At 43.9% G+C, this 20,832-nt stretch overlaps 3 protein-coding genes across 4 annotated transcripts in view; all 3 read left to right on the top strand.

Annotated features, from left to right (window-relative positions):
• PSKH1 (protein serine kinase H1) overlaps positions 1-8,823 on the top strand; it is a 34,783-nt gene extending 25,960 nt beyond the window's left edge. For both annotated transcript variants that reach the window (XM_035119429.2, XM_060275975.1), the window contains exon 3: positions 1,768-8,823. In XM_035119429.2, coding sequence (XP_034975320.1) covers positions 1,768-2,085 — 318 coding nt within the window. In that variant the 3' untranslated portion in view covers positions 2,086-8,823. The remainder of the gene's footprint in view (positions 1-1,767) is intronic.
• Positions 8,824-11,084: 2,261 nt separating this feature from the next.
• LOC118088003 (leukotriene B4 receptor 1-like) lies at positions 11,085-12,004 on the top strand. Its single transcript, XM_035121150.2, has one exon. It carries the CDS (start codon positions 11,107-11,109, stop codon positions 11,989-11,991), a length of 885 nt encoding a protein of 294 aa, XP_034977041.2. The 5' UTR covers positions 11,085-11,106; the 3' UTR covers positions 11,992-12,004.
• A 564-nt stretch (positions 12,005-12,568) lies between these two features.
• LOC118088002 (leukotriene B4 receptor 1-like) lies at positions 12,569-13,546 on the top strand. Its single transcript, XM_035121149.2, has one exon. The coding sequence runs from the start codon at positions 12,569-12,571 to the stop codon at positions 13,544-13,546; it is 978 nt and encodes a 325-aa protein (XP_034977040.2).
• The last annotated feature ends 7,286 nt before the right edge of the window (positions 13,547-20,832 follow it).

Raw genomic sequence — 20,832 nt, 5'->3', positions numbered from 1 at the left:
AGTTTGTTTCTGTTTAGCTCCACTTAACAGGACTGGTAATGCTGACTCGTCTGTCGAGACTGAAGGTGGTAATTTATTTCCAGTTGTCTACTTGGGATCCTACCGGTAGTTCCTTATTCAAGAGTTGCTTAAAATTTTTAGTAGGAGTTTATTTTTAGAGGTTTCAATACTCTGTGCACGAGCACATTAACGTATATGTGTGTGTGTGTGTATTTATATCTGCCTAAAAGCACACATGTGCCCCAGACTTCCTGCTTCCATTCTGTCTGAATTCTGTATCAAAAAGAAAACTGATATAGGCAAAAATCTGCCCTTATTCCCTTATTGGGTTCTCCATCGGTTGGAGAATATAACAGAGGCCAACCAGAGAAGTTTGAGAAGCAAAGCCTTTATTTTCGCTGTTGCAACAGGGTCCTTCCTCTCACACAGGAGAACAAGGAAGGAACCCCAAACAAAGGTGTCCTGCCCTTAAAAAGAAATTTGAAATTGGTTTCAGCCCACCCCCCAGAAGCATCATCCATATGTCACAGAAGGGGTGTAGCCCAAGACCCCCCTCCCTAGATTCATCATAGGTACATCATGAAAGGGGAGGTCTGGTGGCAGTAATCTGAGCATTCTGGACCCTGCCCCCTGCCCCCAAAACCTAATCAACAAAAGAGAGAGAGATTTACATTTCCCTGTTTCCCAGCCAAGTTAATCACACCCTTTTGTCTGGCACCCAGGTATCAGGAGGCCAGGGATTATCACTTTAATTCCTGAGACAATGAGAAGGTTCCCCCCACCCCCCTTCTTCCTTGCAGAGGAACACCTGGTCAGAGAGAGAGAGTCAAAATGGTGTCAGTCAGGCCTGTCTTCCTGTGCTGCTTCAGACATGTTTCTGTACATTCATGTACATGTTTTATGAACAATTATTATATATATATATATATATATATATATATATATATATGACCTTAAAATTCTTATAACAAAACAAAAGCTTTGCTGATATACAACTGTAAGCAGCACTGAAGGGGAAATTATGCTCCAGTTTGTGAACCTATGGAAAGACTGTATATTCTGTATTATTGTATAATATCTAGGATTTATTGCATGGAGAATCAAATAATATTATTATTACTGTTGTTGTTGTTGTTGTTATTTAATCTATATGCTGCTTACATGCCAAAATGGCTTCTAAGTGGTTTGCAACTATAAAATCAGAATCAAAATACACAATAGAGAAGATCCATAATTAAAATATACAATAAAACGAACAATTAAAAAAGCATAATGAAAACAGTAAAAACCCATTTGAGGAGATATGGGTGACAATCCAGCAGGATTCTTAATACATGTGAAGATTCTTAATACTTTCTGAAGTTCTGTCATTGTGCAAATACTGAATACCCAGGTATTAGTAAAGTATTTGACTTTTCACACAAAACTTAATTAAGAGATGTAGCAGTATGGTTGCTCATTAATCATACGTTTGCTGCCCCTGTAGTTCTGCTTCCCTGAAATCCATTAGTCTCCAGCCATGTACCTGCCAATGTATATCAGTATCTATGACTTCTTACACTGCTCTGGGTGAAGGAATAACAAGGGCAAGGCAAGTGATGTGGTTCCTTCCACTTGCCAGAGCAAGTGTGGTAGGAATGCACACTTATTTAAAACAAGACTGCTTGCACATTGTCACTCTTACTCCAATGAGGGATGGTCTGTTTGTTACCAACATTAGAATTAATGCTCTCTTCTCTCCCTACCCCGTTTCTTTATAATTTCCAGCCATGGCCCAGCGTGTCCAATCTTGCTAAGGATTTCATTGACCGTCTGCTCACAGTGGATCCTAGTGACCGGATGACAGCTCTTCAAGCCTTAAAGCACCCCTGGGTGGTCAGCATGGCTGCCTCTTCTTCCATGAAGAACCTGCACCGCTCCATATCTCAGAACCTCCTCAAGAGGGCATCATCTCGTTGCCAAAGCACCAAGTCAGCCCAGTCCACTCGCTCCAGCCGCTCCACTAAATCCAATAAGTCCCGGCGGGTACGGGAGCGGGAACTGCGAGAGCTGAACTTGCGCTACCAGCAGCAGTACAATGGCTGACAACTCAGCAGGAGTCTGCCTGTCTTGTTCTTTCTTTGTCATTGGGACATGTTCTGCACTGTGTTCACTAAGTGAGGGGGCCTCAAGCTCCAGCCCTCTTATCTCAAAGCCCAACTTCCTATGTCCATCTTCCTGCCTTGGGAGATGGAGTTTTAGGGATGCTGCTGCCCCTGGGAGCACATCTCACCTGTGTAGGGTCAGGGGATAAGAAAATTCTGCTTCTTGGCCCAGCCCTGGAAAAAAGTCTAGAGTTATTTGCCTGAAATACTGGAGCCGCGCAGAAGAGTCCTTCCCTAGCCATGAATCTTTGCTACTCCTATTTATTGACTCCCAAGTTTTATCTAGCCAGCCTCTGTTGCTACAGGGTCTGGGAGGGGATGATTTAGGCCAGGGTAGCTAACATGGTACCACCCAAACATTGTTGTACCGCAGCTCACCATCCCTGTTGACTGGCCATGCTGACTGGGGCTTATGGGAGTTGGAGTCCAGCAATAACTGAAAGGCACCACATTGACTATTGCTGACTTAAGGCTGTTGGTTAAAATCAGGATCATGGAACCCCATGGGTCCACAGGTGCAGAAGGAGATTACTGAGTTCCTCTTCTAGCTGCAGCCTTTTGCACTGCATCAGACATCACCCCAGAAGGTTTTGTGACATCAGTTGGGGGTTTTCTGCACCCAAGAGAGAGGGTAGGGGAGCCTATAAGTCCCAGTGCATGTGTGGAACACAGCTCTCTGAATCTTGGGCTATGCACTTTCACAGTTTCAGTTTTCATTTGGTTTTGCACTTAAATGGCTGCTTTCCATCCATATAGCTGTGAAATGGGGACCAAATTCTCCTTTGATACTTGTTGGAGGAAATCAGAATTAGTGCTACTCCTCTCACTGTCCTATGTGTTGAAGGCCGGAGAAATGGTTGTGCCTTAACTACACTAATTTTGTTGGCTGGGAATGGTTTGGGTCAGGCTCTTTTCCTCCCACTATTTTGGAGCCTTATCTTGCTCTCTGTTGTATCTTTCCACTTAACGCTGGAATGAATTATAGGAAACAGTCATCATTCTGAATCAGTGCTCAGATGTGTGACTCAGTACTGCAACATTGCAAGTGACTGAGGAGATATCAGACAGCTTTCTTCCCTCTTCTGACCTCCTGTACACACTCCAGGGGGGTCTCTCATCACAGGGGTGACATCAAAAGTCTGTGTCTCTCATTGAAGGCTTGAGTGGGTTCAAACAACTGCTGTGCTTGCCTCTACAGCTGGCACACTGGGGTGCAAGCAGTGCAGCTTAGAATCATAAAATCACATAGCTTAAAGGGACCCAAAGATAATCTACACTGCGTGCCCCCCCATGGATTAACCCACTTTCCCTTGGTTTTAGTGTGCTGCAAATAAAGAGCCAGAGAACAAATCAGGTGCTCACACCAGAGCTGCCTCTTGAATCAAGTAATATGAAAAAAAAGCTAGACAGCAAGCTTGCTGCTTATTACAGCAGCAAATTGCCAGAGTCACTAGCCAGTCTGAACAGAGAGACAACATGTTTCTGTAGGGATTTTCTGTCTCCAGTTAGACTTTATCTAAAAGTGCAGCAAAATGATGTAATGGAGTCTTGAAATGATAGGATGGACCGGGGGTGGGATAAATTTATTTGGGATATAGGAGCAAGTCTTGGTGTTCTGGCCTTTCATTCACCCCTGTAGATGGGGTCAATAAAAAAGGGCAGCAATTGGAGTTTCCAACCTTAAATCAATATTTCTCTGTCCTATTCATGATTGGCATTGTGCCCTCACATCAACTGCTCTGTTTCACAGAAACCAGCTACGTCCAGCCTCTGGTGGCACAGCCTGTTTCCGAGAGCAACTCTCTTGTGCTGGTTAATGTGTCAGGATACGTTGTCAGACATCAGCTTAAGGACATTGCGTCAGTCATGGAAGGCAGGTGGCCATATCATTTTGGTCAGTTAACTTTTATTGACGTCTAAAAAGGCACTTCCTGTCCCAATGAACAGTGACTCAGTGTAGGTGTCAAGAGTAGAAATGTACGAAGTGTCTGGGAGTGATACCATTGCAGTGGGGTAGCCCTAGGGTGCTCCCAAGTGTGCATTTCCACATGACACAGGGAGGGAGTGATGGTGCAGCAGTAGCTGTGATGTTGAATTGCTCATTAGTAAGGATGTGAGTCTGCCTTGTCCTCACCTTGTTGAGACATCAGCATTACACAGGAAAAGTAATGTAACACACAGCTTGTGTGCTTAAGAAGCTTTAATCCACTACAGTGGGATTGATTCATCTCCATGTGTTCCTGCAGTAGTTCTGGAGGTACATTGTGCAGAACCAGTTTCTCAGCCCAGGGTGACATCTAGTGGTCCAACATACTCTCTCTGTCAGTAACCAGGCTCCTATTGATGCTTGACTTTATCTCATACAGTGGTTTCACTTAGGTTACTTTGCAGTTAGAGATGCACCTGCTATTTATGTGTCACCAATGAGTATTGCCCACTACTGGTGACACACTGGTCTTTCCATTGACCTTTGTGGTGTGTATGCGACTGCTTCAGGAGACACCCCAGCATGGGCGGTGGTGGTAAAGGTCTCTGCCTTGTCTCTCTATTTCCAGTTGCCTATTCTAGATAGGGCACCAATTTTATAGAGGGTTATTCCTTTAGACTCACTCACATTTTTCCCTGCAGCAATTTCTGTTACACGGTGGGGAAATTGTCAAATGTGAGGCGCCTATGTTCAACAGCCCTGGTGGTGAGAAATCTCTGTGTTAAGGAATTAAGTTTGTAGGCCAAAGGAAAGTGACCACATGATCTCTCACTTGTGTTCAGTCCTGGATTGCAGAACTCTTAGTCCATGCTTTTGCTTCTCCTGCTCTGAGTTCATGCCAATGAACCAGATTCATTGTGTGCATTTGCTTAAAAACAGAAAGCAACAAGATGGCAACACTTGGGTACTGAATTGTCTCTACATGTTGAAGTTGGTCTCTATCTTATACCACCCCTTCCCTCCCTGTTGGAGCAGTAAATATTGTAAATATATTGGAACTTAGCAATACTGTGTAAAAAACAAACAAACAAACCCAAACAGCATCTCAGATCTAGTGGTGCAAAATCTACCTATCCACTGCGGAATGGGATACAGTCAATGATTGCCACTTCAGAGAATGCCAGCTTCAGATTATGTGACATTTTTGTTACTAAGAGAGGACTCACCCCAGAGACATAACTGGGAATCATGGGGTATCATGGACAAGAGGCAGCTTCTAACTGGGTTGTGTCATTTAAAGTGTCTCTCATGTTTTAGGGCTTGGAGATTCTTCATGATGACTTCCTCCTACTGGTTTCCAAAGTACTCCTTGTACAGGAGTTCCCCTTCTGTATCAGCAGATTCTTCATGATGACTTCCTCCTGCTGGTTTCCAAAGTTCCCCTTGCCCCTTTGGATAGTACCTTGAAGTGTCATTGTGCCTTAACACCAGCCAGCAGGGATAAGGAAGTGTATTCTGCTGGGACAAAGGGCCTTGGGGTAGTTTGATCAGAAAGGGGACAGGCTAGCATCTGCTATGTCTCTTATCTTCTCTTAGTGTTGGGGAAGTTAGTTTCTGTTGCTACGGTATAAAGGCAGTGCCCCAATCATTAATGCCTAGTGCTTTGAAGTCCCCCACTCCATATGGGACCAAGCCCACACTCACAGTGGATAGAGGCTTCCTTGCCTACATAGCCCTACTGAGCAAACCCTGATAGCCAGCTGTAACAATCTGGAAGAGCTGGGTCTTCCAAGGGAACCATTTGGCTTGGTCCTTCTAAGCTACGGTGCTTCTGTTTTGAGGTGCATTGGGATGCTTCCAAATGGAGTTTTTCCCTGTTCTTTTTCTGGACTCAAGAGGTCCTTAGGCTTACAAAACCATTTCCACATGTATGTCAGATGATGTTCCCTCCCTCTTCAACTTTTCCTATGTCCTCCACTCCTTGCACAGCATTGAAGACTATCCCCAAGAATTTTGGGGAGTAGCTTGTTGAGCCAGCACAGAGGTCTGCAGTCATAAAGGAGAGCCTCCCAAAGTTCGCACAATAATTCATTGCATGGTCTTTTTGGGTCCTAGCCAGTGCTTTTTTTTCTTAAAAAATTGTTTGGGGGTACTCTCATTCTGTCTGAGATTCAGGAAACACCATGACAGGAAATGAGGCTGCCATTGGGGGTAGCAGTGGAACTGATGATTCACCATGCTAGAGAAGAAACTATTTTTTTAAAAAAAATTAGTTTCTTCTCCCGTTAAATTCACAAAATGTTTAGGAGTATGCATATCCCTGCATCCCCCCCAGAAAAAAAAACACTGGTCCTGGCTATGGAGCATGGCTGAAACTGTTAAGCCAGATGGAAGATATGCCAACCCTGTGCTGATACCAGGTTGGGGAGACAGCAATGTGTAATGCAGCCATTTTGAGGTTTTTTTTCTACAATTGAGTGATATATAAATTTTATGAAATAAATAATGGACTTGCTACAGATAGCACAATCTGCAGGAAGAATGTCTCCCCCTCCCAACCAATTCCACATCCTCCTTTCTTCCTTCTCTTTGATGCTGTGGAGCAGTTTTAAACCCCCACCTGGAAGCTCCCTTGGTCTTTATTTCTGATGTGCTGATTACTTTATTCATCTGTTGAAGAGTTATATGGTCCCTTTCTTAGAGTGCAGATGCCACTGCTACTGAAATATACTGTGACTGAAGCACAGACTTCTGCATGAGCTGTTCTTTGTCCTCATCTTTATAAGGAAAGAAGTCTGGCGGGGAAGTGCTTGATGTGATGGCATGTTAGGGAGATAGTGGAGGCAATATGGCACTTTTTAGCTGCCATAATGTGTATTTTGGCCCTCGGCTAACCAGACAGACAGCTGAACCTGCCATTACACGAGTCTCTGGTTTGGTGGCCAAGCAGTGGCCTGGGATGCCCTGGCTGAGACTGCATTCTTCTCTGACACACACTAACACCAAAAGTATGGGAATTGTCTTCATTGCAGTTGAGTGAAACGTGTTTGTCAACCATGTTGTTTAATCCAAATATGAATGAGACAGCTGAGATGGTCCCCTGAAAATCTGTTGGTAGCAAATACCCCGGGGGGAGCACTAGAAAAAGGCGTGTGTGGAGAGAGGAAGGAAGGAAGAAAGAAAGGAGGGGGGGCTCAGTTTCATCATTCTGCCTATGCAGCTTTTCCATACCTTTTGAAAAATTGCCTGTTCTGCATGCTTTATACAGTTTTCATGCTGCATTTGCCAACCAGTGCCTTATCTAAAGCAATCAGTCTCTGCCCTCAGAAATCCAGGGTCACAAGATCCAAAGAACTGCACAATTAGTAATACACATCAACTAGTCTTCATGTTTGTGTGTGTTGTACTCTTGTTTCCCCCATGCTCTGCTACAGACAGTTTTTGAACTTGGGAGTCTGCTGTGACACAAGGGAGGAGCAATAAAATAAAATAAATCTCCCACTGGGCACTTTCAAGCCTGGCACTGTTCTGTGGATTTCAGCTCTAGCATTCCCCCCCCCCAGCAGAGACATAGCAAAGAATATGAAGTGCATTAATTGACTGAGGGTGGCTATCTGAAACAACCAGGGTGCCCTGCTTTATGCTTGGGTAGCCCCTGTGTTGAAAAATCCATCGTTTGTCTCTGCTTTTCCGTCACTCTGTCTTCTCTTCTGCTTCATCTTTACTCGTCTGCCTCTGTGCCATGTAATGAAAGGTTGTTTATAAAGTTGTGGATTTCAAGCTTTTCCACTTTCAGTGTACCTTTCTAGCCCAACTCGTCTGCAGAGGAACCCTTCCCTGCTTGCCCATCAGAGAACCCCAGCACACTGCAGAGGATTCTGGGGCTTGTAGGGCATGCCCTGAGCAATGGCTGCTGGTTAGGCCTTGTTGGGTGTTGCCATTTAACCTGTACTAAAGTAGAAGAATGCCTTAGAACACAACACACCTACTACTGGCTATGTATTGCTGGGGAAGATTGGTAGTGATGGGCAAGCTGCCTATTGAGAAAGCTCGTTTGCCGCTACTGATTTTTCTCACTAATAAGTATTCAAAGAACCTCTGGGTTCTTGGAATACACTTTGAAAACCACTGTTTTAAATAAACAAGGCTGCAGTTCTATAGCCATTTACCTGGGAGTCAGCACCATTGAACTCAATGGGACTTATTTCTGAGTAGATATGCACAGGACTGCACTGTGTAAGACACACTGTCTCTGGCTAGTAGCAGGCTACTTTCCAAGCCTTCTGCACTCTGGTGGCCTTTGGACTGGGGGGCGCCACCTCTTGGCCTCCACCTGCCCATATCTTCTTCCATGTCCTGTGAATGGTTCACTCTTGACCCTGCAGTGCTTCTTGGAAATCCTCCACTGCAGGTCTTAAGGAACTTGCTTTGACTTTTCAGACGTTCTCCCCCACCCCCTGCTCATCACACTCAAGTCGCCAAAAAAGATTGTTCCTAATCTCTCTCTCCCTGTTCTCAATGGGACAGTGAGATTTTACTTTTTGTCTCAAGTATTCATGTCTGTGATTTTTGCCTTAGGTGCCTCTTCTATTTTTTACACTATGGAATCTCAACTTTTTAAGAGTGTGATTTGATACATGGCAATTAACCTGTAATGTTGAAATTAGTGTATAGAATTATTTATTTTGTGTATTCAGTCTGTTTTCAAATTTGTAAAAGTATTCTGTTTATTCAGTAAAGTGTTGATCCTCACTTAGTGGTCAGTGTATTTCATTTGGGTGTGTGTGTGTGGTGACTGCTTTATTGAATACATTGGCAATGTCTTCATATTGGTTCCTTTATGTGCATTTTAGTGGACGCTCAGGCATGCTTTATGAAGGGAGCCCTCTCAGGATAGCAAACATTCCTAATCTTTCCTCCAGTTTTCTTCCACCTGCATCTGTTTGATATTTCTATATCTTGCTCTTGGGAGATCAATTACTTGCTGAGCACAGGATAGAGTACTGTACATGTTTCCCCACAGAATGGAGACTGGAGCAAAGTGGTTTGTATGATGCGTATTTCAAATGCATTTTTACTGACAATGAAAGACTGGAGAGTTATTATTATTACTATTATTATTTATAAATTTTGTCAGCTTCCCAGCAGCATCCACCTACTCATTGTTGAAAATGGAACTGTGGTGCAATCCAGCAGAAAACACATGAGCTTACCACTCCCCAGTAGAGTTCCAATACATAGCCACAAACTGAAAGTGTAAGAAGTTATGCCTGAGAAAATAGATGTTGTAATCCAAGATTTCTTGTGTCCTCATCACATTTTCATGTGAATCTATGCCACCAGAGTTCAGACTGTTGTATTCCGTATCTGCTTTATTGAATACATGGAGGCAATTGGGATCTTCGTAGGTGCTGTGTAGCGTGAGAAGCTAAGCCACATGGATGGGTGCTTCATCTGGGAAGAAAAAAAGCTTAACACATGCTTTTGGAGAAAGACTCTTTCAGCATAGTGCCTCCCCAGTATTGAGTTAGCACTCTTACCTGGCAGGAGGAGGCGCCAGTCCCCGCAGCATATAGATCATAGATGTGGTGATACGGTTGCCTCAGTATTGCTGGCACTAGCTTACTGTAGCCAGGGGTAGATCCACCTGCTGTAGCTTGGCAGCTGAGCCACTTGCTACTGAAACAAGTCAACCTCAGGTGGGGAAAGGTTAGGCAAAGTGGTGCCTGGTGCCCATTCAGACTGATAGGGTGGAGGGCAGGAAGACTCAACCGTGGGTGGAGCCAGAGCTAATGGCAAGCAGAGGCAACTAACTTTGGCTTTGTCCATATTCTCCTGTCTGCTGAATTCTTCAAGAATGACACAAAAAGTGTGATCCACTCTTATGCAGGACGGTGCTCACCTGCCCTCCCCCCATTTTATTCATGTTGGCACCCCTGGAAGCAGGGCCATTCCACTGGCTCTGCTGCAATACAAGCTCCCTCAGGCACCTTCCTCTCTCAACTATGACCTGACTGCAGCTGCTTATCTTGTCTCTTATTTTATATGGGCTCCTCATCTGCACTAAGCAACTTATTGGCAGCTGCACCTCTCTGTGTGTCCTTGAGCTGTTAATAGCAGAATGCCCAATTTAGCCTTGTGTTAAGTGCAGGTGCTGGACCAAAACACTTCCTCACCAGGACCCACAAAGCCTCAGACAGTATCTGTTCCCCTTAACTGTCTCTTTGTGAATGGGAAACAACATTCAGAATTAGGTGTGTGGTTTATAATTCCCGTGCTTATTGGCTCAGCTATAGAACTATCTGAAGAAAAGTGGTGTTCCATGCTCCGCACGTGTCCCAAGTGGTGAGAGTTTGCCAGCACTGGGAAGAGAGATTATTAAAACACCTTTAAGACTGCAGTTATGTGAAAAGAAAGGGTTCTTATAACAAGTCAGTACCCGTAACAAATGACAGTTCCCAGGAGTTTTTTGCTGAGAGCCATGGCTGTTAAAGTGATATATCACTGCTTTAAATTTAAGGTGAAGGTGTGGTCTAAGGTGTCACTCCAAAGCAGCTCTTTTCACCCTAAAAAGCCATTGCATGGAATAGTGCAGTGCGACCATGACCAGGACATCAAAGCATAGTTCCTTCTCAACACTCTAGCAATTGAGTAATAGGCATGCACCCTCTGTTGGCATGTGACTTGGAATAACAAGAGTTTTTCGATTTAGCATATTTGTCTATTGCAAAACAGTTGGGAAGTCCTAGTTTGAGCAAAAGAGAGAGAAAAGAGGAAGCCACCTCAAAAGGAATGTTGGGTTCTTACCATTTCTAGAAAATGTGGTAATTTATGTACAAACTCTGCATCACTTTCAGTCATTTCCCTTTTGCACTAGAGCTCTACTTGCACTCACCTATTTGCAAAGGCTGAGCTCTGCAGGAGGCACAGGATGGCTCTTCTCAACATCACAGACACAACACAGTGACAGAGGTGTCATGGGTGAAGGCCAGCTTGCTTTCAAGCCTCTTCCTTGGGGCTTGCTTCCTGGTTGGCATGCCTGGGAATGGTCTTGTGGTCTGGACGGTTCTTACCAAGTTCCCCCAGCGCTCGTTCACCATTAATGTCATCTTGAACTTGGCCTTGGCTGACTTAATGGTCATGTTGACAGCGCCATTCTGGATCTACTATTTTCTCAACAGCTGGGTCTTTGGAAATGTCATGTGCAGACTTCTCCTCTACCTCGTCTACTTAACTGTGTATGCCAGCATCTTCTTCATCACCCTGATGAGCCTGAACCGCTTTGCTGTTGTGGTCTTTCCGTTCGCCTCCCAAATGTGGCGGAGGCCACGTGTGGTGTGCAGGATGTTGCTGGCAGTTTGGTTGCTGGCAGGTGTCTTTGCATGCCCAACTCTGGTATCTGCATCAAGCCCAAACAAGGCTGGAGAGTGTACAGATGAAATATATTTCTCAGATGAGCATCGCCTTGTGGTCTACATTCTGGAGACCTTGTTTGCCTTTGTGATCCCATTTTCTCTTCTCTTCATCTGCTACTCCTGCATGATGAGAAGGATTCGGACACTGAGACGCCGCAAGGAAATGAAAACTGGGAAGCTGGTTGCAGCTGTGGTGGGGGCCTTCTTTGTGTGCTGGCTGCCTTACCACATCTTAAATCTCATCATAATCTCTGCATTGTTGCTGAAATATGCTCAACCGGAGAAGGCAAAGGCCTTGCTAGAGACAGCTGAAGCTCTAACAAACCTTCATGGGTCTGTAGCCTTGTTAAGCAGCTGCCTGAACCCCATCCTCTATGCTTTTGCTGCCCGGAGCTTCCGTGGGGGACTACGAGAGACGAATTTTGCCAAGTTATTTGCCAAAATGCATGAAGACACTGAGGAGAGATCTATTAAAGACATTACTGTTTCAATACAGGTTCTGTAACTCCAGGAGAGTAAGGGAGTAACTTTAGAATAAAATATTCATATCGTATTCTGATATGAGCAGTTTCTGTATATATTAATAAAGGAAGAACCTCAGAGGTTGCTGGGGTAAAATAATGGAGGAGAGACCAAAATAATGTTATTGCAGCATCTGGAAATCTGAGGGAGACCCAGTGGCCTATTTTGGGATGGCAACAACCTTATCTGTGATTCATTAACTACTTTCCAATGTGGACAACTCTTTATGTCTATCCTAGCCAAGCACCTTTCCTCCCTGTACCCAGGTAAACATATTCCGGAGGCATGTAGGTTGCAATGACAGAGCTTCCCTATTTAGCATAAATATATGTTGCAAACCAGTTGAGTAGTCCTAGCTTGAGTACAGGAGCAGAAAGGGGAAGCCCCCCCTTCAAAAGCAATGTCTGGCTTTTACCAACATTTTGAGAAAATGTGGTAATGTACCTACAACTTTGCATCAGCCCCAGTCATTTCCTTTTTGCACTGGTGTTAAGTTACACTCATTTTCTGACACCTATTTGCAAAGGCTGAGCTCTGCATTGGCTCACCCCAATATCACAATGATGTATGGGAACAACACGGTGACAGAGGTGTCATGGATGAAGGCCAGCTTGCTTCCAAGCCTCTTCCTTGGGGCTTGCTTCCTGGTTGGCATACCTGGGAATGGTCTTGTGGTCTGGACGGTTCTTACCAAGTTCCCCCAGCGCTCGTTCACCATTAATGTCATCTTGAACTTGGCCTTGGCTGACTTAATGGTCATGTTGACAGCGCCATTCTGGATCTACTATTTTCTCAACAGCTGGGTCTTTGGAAATGTCATGTGCAGACTTCTCATCTACCTTGTCTACTTAACTGTGTATGCCAGCATCTTCTTCATCACCCTGATGAGCCTGCACCGCTTTGCTGTTGTGGTCTTTCCGTTCGCCTCCCAAATGTGGCGGAGGCCACGTGTGGTGTGCAGGATGTTGCTGGCAGTTTGGTTGCTGGCAGGTGTCTTTGCATGCCCAACTCTGGTATCTGCATCGACCAAGAACAAGGTTGGAGAGTGTACGGATGACATGTATTTCTCGGATGAGCACCGCCTTGCAGTCAATGTTCTGGAGACCTTGTTTGCCTTTGTGATCCCATTTTCTATTCTCTCCATCTGCTACTCCTGCATGATGAGAAGGATTCGGACACTGAGACGCCACAAGGAAATGAAAACTGGGAAGCTGGTTGCAGCTGTGGTGGGGGCCTTCTTTGTGTGCTGGCTGCCTTACCACATCTTAAATCTCATCATAATCTCTGCATTGTTGCTGAAATATGCTCAACCGGAGAAGGCAAAGGCCTTGCTAGAGACAACGGAAGCGCTAACACACCTTCAGGGGTCCGCATGCTTTTTAAGCAGCTGCCTGAACCCCATCCTCTATGCTTTTGCTGCCCGGAGCTTCCGTGGGGGACTACGAGAGACGAATTTTGCCAAGTTATTTGCCAAAATGCAGGAAGACACTGAGGAGAAACTTTCTAGAGAAGGTACTGCTTCAGTGCAGGCTTTGTGACTCCAGGGGAGTAAGGGGGTAACTTTAGAATAAAATATTCCTCCTCTGATATGAGCATTTTCTGTATATATTAATAAACAAAGGAAGAACCTCAGAGGTTGCTGGGGTAAAATAATGGATGTGAGACAAAGGCAATTCTGTTGTGGCACCTGGCGATCTGAGGGAGACCCAGAGAGTTTTTGTGTGCAGCAACAACCTTATCTGTGGTTCATTAGCAACTTTCCAATGTGGAGAACTCTTGACATCTATTCTATCCAAGCAACTTTCCTACCTGTATCTAGGCTATTACCTGTTTATATATTTTTTCCTGCCCAGGACACCTTACAATATCTCCATGAAAGAACCATGAGCCCTGGCTGCATTGGGATGTGCTACCTCTACTCAGTCCTGCCAAGGGATGCACAAATCTATCAATTTTGGTTTCTCCCACTTTCCCATTTTCTCAAACCTTAAGTTCAGTTCTCCACACTTCCACATCAGTTAGTGTAGTGAATTTTTTTTTTAAAGTCCTCATGAATATTCATCAGCATGGATTTCTCTTAGTAACTACATTTTTGTATGCATTTTTACCTAATATACACATTTTTACAAAGCTATGGGAACTAATGCACGATAAAGTTATTTATCGTCACATAGATACACAAATACATGGTACAGGGAGGGCAGCATGAGACAACCTAGTTATAACTAACTAATTATGCGACCCTCTGATCATCAAAGGCTTCTGCTGCTGCCAAAAGTGGCTGGAGACCCTCAAGATGGGGTGTTATTGCTTGGGGATTGTTGCTAGGGTCAATATTTAATTTTGAAGATGTATTATTTTGGGTGTTATTAGTCCTCATTAAAAATTATCAGTGGATTGTTTCATCTTATTGTATATTTATTAATAGGAGATGTTTTCATTAGCCTATTGTTTATGTAACGATTTACATGTTGTTCTGTATCGTAAATGCTCGTGAATTATGTAAACTTTTTGATGTTGTGTGCTGCTTTGAGCATGAGCTTTGATGAAAAACAGCATACAAATAAACAACAATGACACATGAGAATGGCTGACAACTTACTTTCTCATCTTGGGTAGACCTCCGGGTATAAGGCGGTGTAATAATAATAATAATAATAATAATAATAATAATAATAATATGAGCAGGTGAGATGATATGATGCCATATTCAGGTAAGTTCCATTTTGTTTTGCACTAGCTGGGCCCTACCTGGAATACTATGTCTAGTTTTGGATGCTTTAAGAAGTATTTGTTTAAAAAACAGAATAGGTTTAGAGCAGGGCAGGGCAGATTATCCATGAGATGGGAAACAAGTTGTTTGAGTAAAAGTTGAAGGAACTTTGCAAGTTTAGCAAGGAAAAGACCTACCAGCAGTGCTTTCCCCCCCTGAGGATTCTCAAGGGTACGCAGTATTGGCACTTTTTTTTCCTAGAAGAAAAGCACTGCCTACCAGGGACATGTTAGACGTCTTAAAATACCTGAAGAACTGACATTTCTTTGCTACCCCAGATTAGGGCTATATACACATTAGTGGCTTAAAGTACAGCAAGGGCATTTCCTCCCCCCCCCCGGCTGTGTTTCAAGTTGCATTTGTACTTGCTGTACCCACCAGAAAGTAAGTGGGATGCCTTCACCCAATGCGCTTTACTTGCTTTGTTTCCCCATCCCTGAAACCCCCACAACTCCTATTCAAGGAAGCTGTTATCTGTGCATGCTGCACTTGGGGGGCACTTTTCCTTATCGTTTTTGATGAGGCTGGTAGTGCTAAATCCCTGAAGAGAAGGGACCACATGGAGATAATTAAGGGAACACTTTGACCGAAAAATGCACTGCGAGAAAGTGTGGTTTGTGTGGCAATTTTTGGAAATGCAAGTTCCTGTTTTTGTTGAAGCTGGCGAAAGAGCATAATTTCCTGTTACATTTTCAGACATGGAATCAGGGTGGTTGCCTTGTGTGTGTTTGTGTGTGTGTGTGAATGAATGAATGAGGGAAGACTTGCAGTTGTGTATGATATTTGTAGTTACCCCGTATAAGACGACTGGGCATATAAGATGACCCCCAACTATTCCAGTTAAAATACAGAGTTTGGTATAAGAAATATGACCCGGCGTATAAGACAACCCCCGACTTTTGAGAAGATTTTCCTGGGTTAAAAAGTAGTCTTATACGTAGGAATCATAGCTGCCAAGTACCCCGTTTTCCCCGGGAAACCCCCCCTTTTACTTACCTTTTCCCGGTGGTCCCCCATATCACTTCGTCTCCTGTTTTTCTCCGTTATTTTCTCCTGTCGGCGGCCATTTTTTTCTTTCTGATTTGCCCTTCTATGGGCACCAAAAATGGCCGCCGCCAGCTTCAAAAGTCGCATCTACGCATGTCCGGAAGTGCATAGACGCTACTTCCGGTGTCGACAGCGGCCATTTTTGGTGCCCATAGAAGGGCAAAGTGACACCGGAAGTTACGTCGACGCAACTTCCAGTGTCACACGGCTGCCGGTCCTGGATTCTGCAGTCCGGGACTTGGAAGGTAAGGTAGGAATATACAGTAACAATTTGGAATGAGTTGTTTTGTTTCCTATCCCTCCTTCTGAAAATAAAACAAAACAAGGTTTAGATGACACAACCTTGATGACAGAAAGTGAGGAGGAATTAAAGAACCTTTTAATGAGGATGAAAGAGGAGAGCTCAAAATATGATCTGAAGCTCAACATCAAAAAAACCAAGATCATAGCCACTGGTCCCGTCACCTCCTGGCAAGTAGAAGGGGAAGAAATGGAGGCAGTGAGAGATTTTACTTTCTTGGGTTCCATGATCACTGCAGATGGTGACAGCAGTCACGAAATTAAAAGACGCCTGCTTCTTGGGAGAAAAGCAACGACAAACCTAGACAGCATCTTAAAAAGCAGAGACATCACCTTGCCGACAAAGGTCTATATAGTTAAAGCTATGGTCTTCCCAGTAGTGATGTATGGAAGTGAGATCTGGACCATAAAGAAGGCTGATCGCCAAAGAATTGATGCTTTTGAATTATGGTGCTGGAGGAGACTCTTGAGAGTCCCATGGACTGCAAGAAGATCAAACCTATCCATTCTGAAGGAAATCAGCCCTGAGTGCTCACGGAAGGACAGATCCTGAAGCTGAGGCTCCAATACTTTGGCCACCTCATGAGAAGAGAAGACTCCCTAGAAAAGACCCCGATGTTGGGAAAGATGGAGGGCACAAGGAGAAGGGGACGGCAGAGGACGAGATGGTTGGACAGTGTTCTTGAAGCTACGAACATGAGTTTGACCAAACTGCGGGAGGCAGTAGAAGACAGGAGTGCCTGGTGTGCTCTGGTCCATGGGGTCACGAAGAGTCGAACACGATTAAACGACTAAACAACAACAAGGTTTAGGATTTGCACAGCAAAGCCTGAACCAAGGAGCTGAGGAATTTCCAGTGTCACCAAAGTGTTTACACTTTTGACATTTCCTCACCTCAGGATCAGCAAGGGAAGAAATTTATTCAATTCATAATTCAAACCTACAAAATGTGCACTTCTCAAACCTATACAAACTAAAACAGATCTCCTTCAAATGTCACACGTCTCCATATTTTGCAATGCAATTTTGCAACCCCAGAATGCATACAAAAATGTGTATATTGGTCAAAGCAACATTCAAAAATGTCTTCTATTAGGACAAAATAACTTGCAAAAATGCATATACTTGGCACAACTGTATATAAGTTTGTTCATTGGGAGAAATGCACATGAAAATACCTAATAAATTTCCTGCAGACTTGCTTTTTAAAAACATTATAGACATATCAGGAAATGAAGCAAATAGCCTCAAGTTCAGAGACTGGAAACAAACTTCATGTGATGCGATTGGCTGCTGCAGCCTTCCCACAATGAGGAGAGCATGACTCTAAGGCTCTCCCTGGGTAAAATTAGGTTGCTTTGGTTCCTGAGCACATGTTTGCTTAAATAGGGTCCTCTCACTTCATCTGTGTTAGGTAAGGAGAGAGTGGCCTCAGCCAAACAGAACCTTCAACTGTGGTTTAATGTTATAGGAACAAAGTAGTGAGGTTATGTGGTTTCTTTCCCCCTTCCCTCCTCCATTGCTTCTGCTCTTGACTTGTCATTCCATCTGAACATGACAAACTGGTCAGTGTTAACTATGGGTAAGTGAATGTTATAACACCATCATGACTTCGAACCATTGTTTGTTACATGCAAGTTCCTGCCTATTTATCATTTTGTTTACTCTGACGAGTTTGAAGTTGAAGGGACATAGCCCTGTTAGAAACGACTGACTGGCTTTCTGTATGTTTCTGAATAATGAGTTTACTCCTAGAATAAGATTTTATTGTATATAGTCTGAATCTTTCTTACGGGACTTGATAATTGAACTTTGCTGGTAACACATGATTAGTATGCTGATCTTTGCATGAAGTAATAGGAAGTCAGGATATTTACTCATCCCTTCCAGGACCAGTTTGTCAATAAGAACTGGAAGAGTTAGCCTTTGGGAGTGGAGTCTATGGGGTGCAAGCCTGGGTAGTGTGTATTGAGGTCCTGGGCTGCCCAGACCACAAGAACCACCCCCCACTGATGTGGTCTAGAGGAGAGGAAAGCAAGACAAGACGCTTGGCAGCAGGAGTTGCAAGAAGGAGGCATACAAGATGCCATCCACCCTACTTAGGAACTCCACTCTGGATTTGTGTAGGAAGAGTTTAATTATATGATGTGTGGAAGAAGTACTTCCTTTTGTCCAAATTCATTACCACGAATGTGGTGATGGCCATTACAGTAGCTTGGAAGACTTTAAAAGGAGATTTGCAGAGGATAAAGCTATCAAAGGCAGCAACTAATCATTATTTAAATAACTAGGTTAATAGGCATGGGGATTTGTGTATGAAAGTGAAGTTCAACATCATAAGAATTCAGGATTTGTGGTGATTGTCTTTGCATTCCAACTCTGATATTCACATAGAGCCAGAAGGTGAAAGCTGAAGTATATGATGGATTGCATTAATTTCTTGAGAAGCTGTGTCACTGCATCATCCCATGCCATTTCCTCTGTATTTGCCATGAACCTCTATATAAGACTGTGCTCACTCACTCTTTGCAACTGCTAATCCCCGAATGAGATCCACAATGGCTCTCAATAGTTCTACAGAGACTGGATTGAACAGCAAAGGGATGGATACTTTGTGGGTGCAGCACACTTTGCTTCCAAACCTGATTCTTAGCGTTTGCTTCCTGACTGGCATACCTGGGAATAGCTTTGTGCTCTGGATCATCCTAACCAAGTTTCCCCGGAGATCATTCCTCATTGCACTCATCCTGAACTTAGCCACGGCTGACTTAATGGCATTGCTCACAGTGCCATTTTGGATTTATAACTTTGCGACCAGCTGGAACTTGGGAGAGGCTTTTTGCAAGCTCCTTGTGTACTTTAACTATTTAACTATGTACGCCAGTATCTTTTTAATCACCTTGATGAGCCTGCATCGCTTTGTTGTGGTGGTTCTCCCAGTTGCTTCCAAAAGGTGGCAGAGACCACATGTGGTATATATGACATTAGTGGCAGTTTGGTTGTTAGCAGTTGCCTTTGCATCTCCAACTCTGATATTCACATCGAGCCAGAATGTGGAAGGCGATTGCTCAGATGACGTGTATGGCGCCCAATGGCAGCAGATTGTGGATAATGTGGTGGAGACTTTGTTCAGCTTTGTGATCCCCTTTGCTGTGATCTCCATCTGCTATTCCTGCGTGGCAAGGAAGGTTCGGACTCTGAAATTCCATCGGAAGATGAAGACCAAGAAGCTGATTATTGCTGTGGTTGGGGGCTTCTTTGTGTGCTGGCTCCCTTACCACATCTTCAGCCTCCTCACAGTCTGTGCACTGTTGCTGCAAAGCACCTTCCCGGGTGTGGCAAAAACTTTGGCTCATGCTGACAAGGTTGTCTCAAACATTCACTGGGCTGTAGCCTTTTTAAGCACCACGGTCAACCCCATCCTGTATGCCTTTGCTGCACGAAGTTTCCGTGGGGAGCTACGGGGCACCAGTTTTGCCAAGTTATTTTTCAAGCTGCATGAAGACACTGATGAAACATCTGCTAACACTACAACCACCAAGAGGTAGGGCAGATTCATAACAAAAACTTCTTGGTTTGAACTGAGTTTCATTCATGTAAGCACATGATCATGGATTTCAACAGTTCTGGGGGTAATAGGAGTGGCAGCAGGGAAAGATTCCCTTGGGGTCTTCTCTTGGACCTGACAAGTGTCTATGTGCATAGCAACCATATTTCTGGTTTGCTCACAACTATCCAGTGGGGAAAACTTCATCTGTCTACTGCAGCCCATAAACTCCCCTGCCTGCCCCCAGTCTGTTACCTAGCTCTGATCAAAGTCTGTAAAATATTCATTTTGTCCCTGTCCCTTCCATGCCTTCTCAGAACATGCATCTGTAAAGAGCAATGTGCCTTGGTAGGCCTGAGATGTCTCTTCTTTACTCCATCTTTCTAGTTTCCAACTGTTGTGATATTCATTGGTGGTGCTTGTGGAATAGCAGTAACACCTTACATTTCAAGTGACAATGGTATATCTGAAGCTAAACTATCTTGGCCCAATATACTTGAAGGAGAGTCTCCACCCCCATCGTTTAGCCCAGACACTGAGGGCTGAGCTCTGAGGGCCTTCTGGTGATTCCCTCCCTGCAAGAAATGAGGTTACTGGGAACCAGGCAGAGGGCCTTCTTGGTAGTGGCACCCACCCTGTGAAACACCCTCCCATCAGATGTCAAGGAAATAAACAATTATCTGACATTTAGAAGACATCTGAAGGCAGCCCTGTTTAGGGAAGTTTTTAGTGTTTGATGTTTTATTGTATTTTTAATCTGTTGGGAGCTGCCCAGAGTGGCTGGGGAAACCCAGTCAAATGGGTGGGGTATAAATAATAATAATAATGTTATTATCAGTGCTTCTTTTCTAGGGGACAAGGACACAGGTGTATGCATACCCCCTAAACATTTTGTGAATCTAAGTTTGGCCTCATTGAAGGGCAGTATTTCAATATGAGTAGGAAAATGAGAGTACCCCTAAACATTTTTTAAAAAAATAAAAGCACCGATTATTATTACTACTACTAAAAGAGCAGGTGGGTGGGGATGGAACCTGGTATAATATAATACTGTATTTTATAAGATATCTAAGATGATACAAATATAAGATATTAAAAGCCCTTGTTTTGATCATAGCTGTCTAGTTTTCCCTTTTCTCGTGAGGAAGCCTATTCAG

The sequence above is a fragment of the Zootoca vivipara genome, chromosome 6 (assembly GCF_963506605.1).
Source record: "Zootoca vivipara chromosome 6, rZooViv1.1, whole genome shotgun sequence".
Classification (NCBI taxonomy): Eukaryota; Metazoa; Chordata; class Lepidosauria; order Squamata; family Lacertidae; genus Zootoca; species Zootoca vivipara.
The sequence above is the reverse complement of the archived record's forward strand: the minus strand, read 5'-3'. Positions and strand labels throughout refer to the sequence as shown.

Bases quoted from the DNA above. Each gene is read 5' to 3' on its own strand.
- LOC118088003 (XM_035121150.2), top strand. From the start codon at position 11,107: ATGCCTGGGAATGGTCTTGTGGTCTGGACGGTTCTTACCAAGTTCCCC.
- LOC118088002 (XM_035121149.2), top strand. From the start codon at position 12,569: ATGATGTATGGGAACAACACGGTGACAGAGGTGTCATGGATGAAGGCC.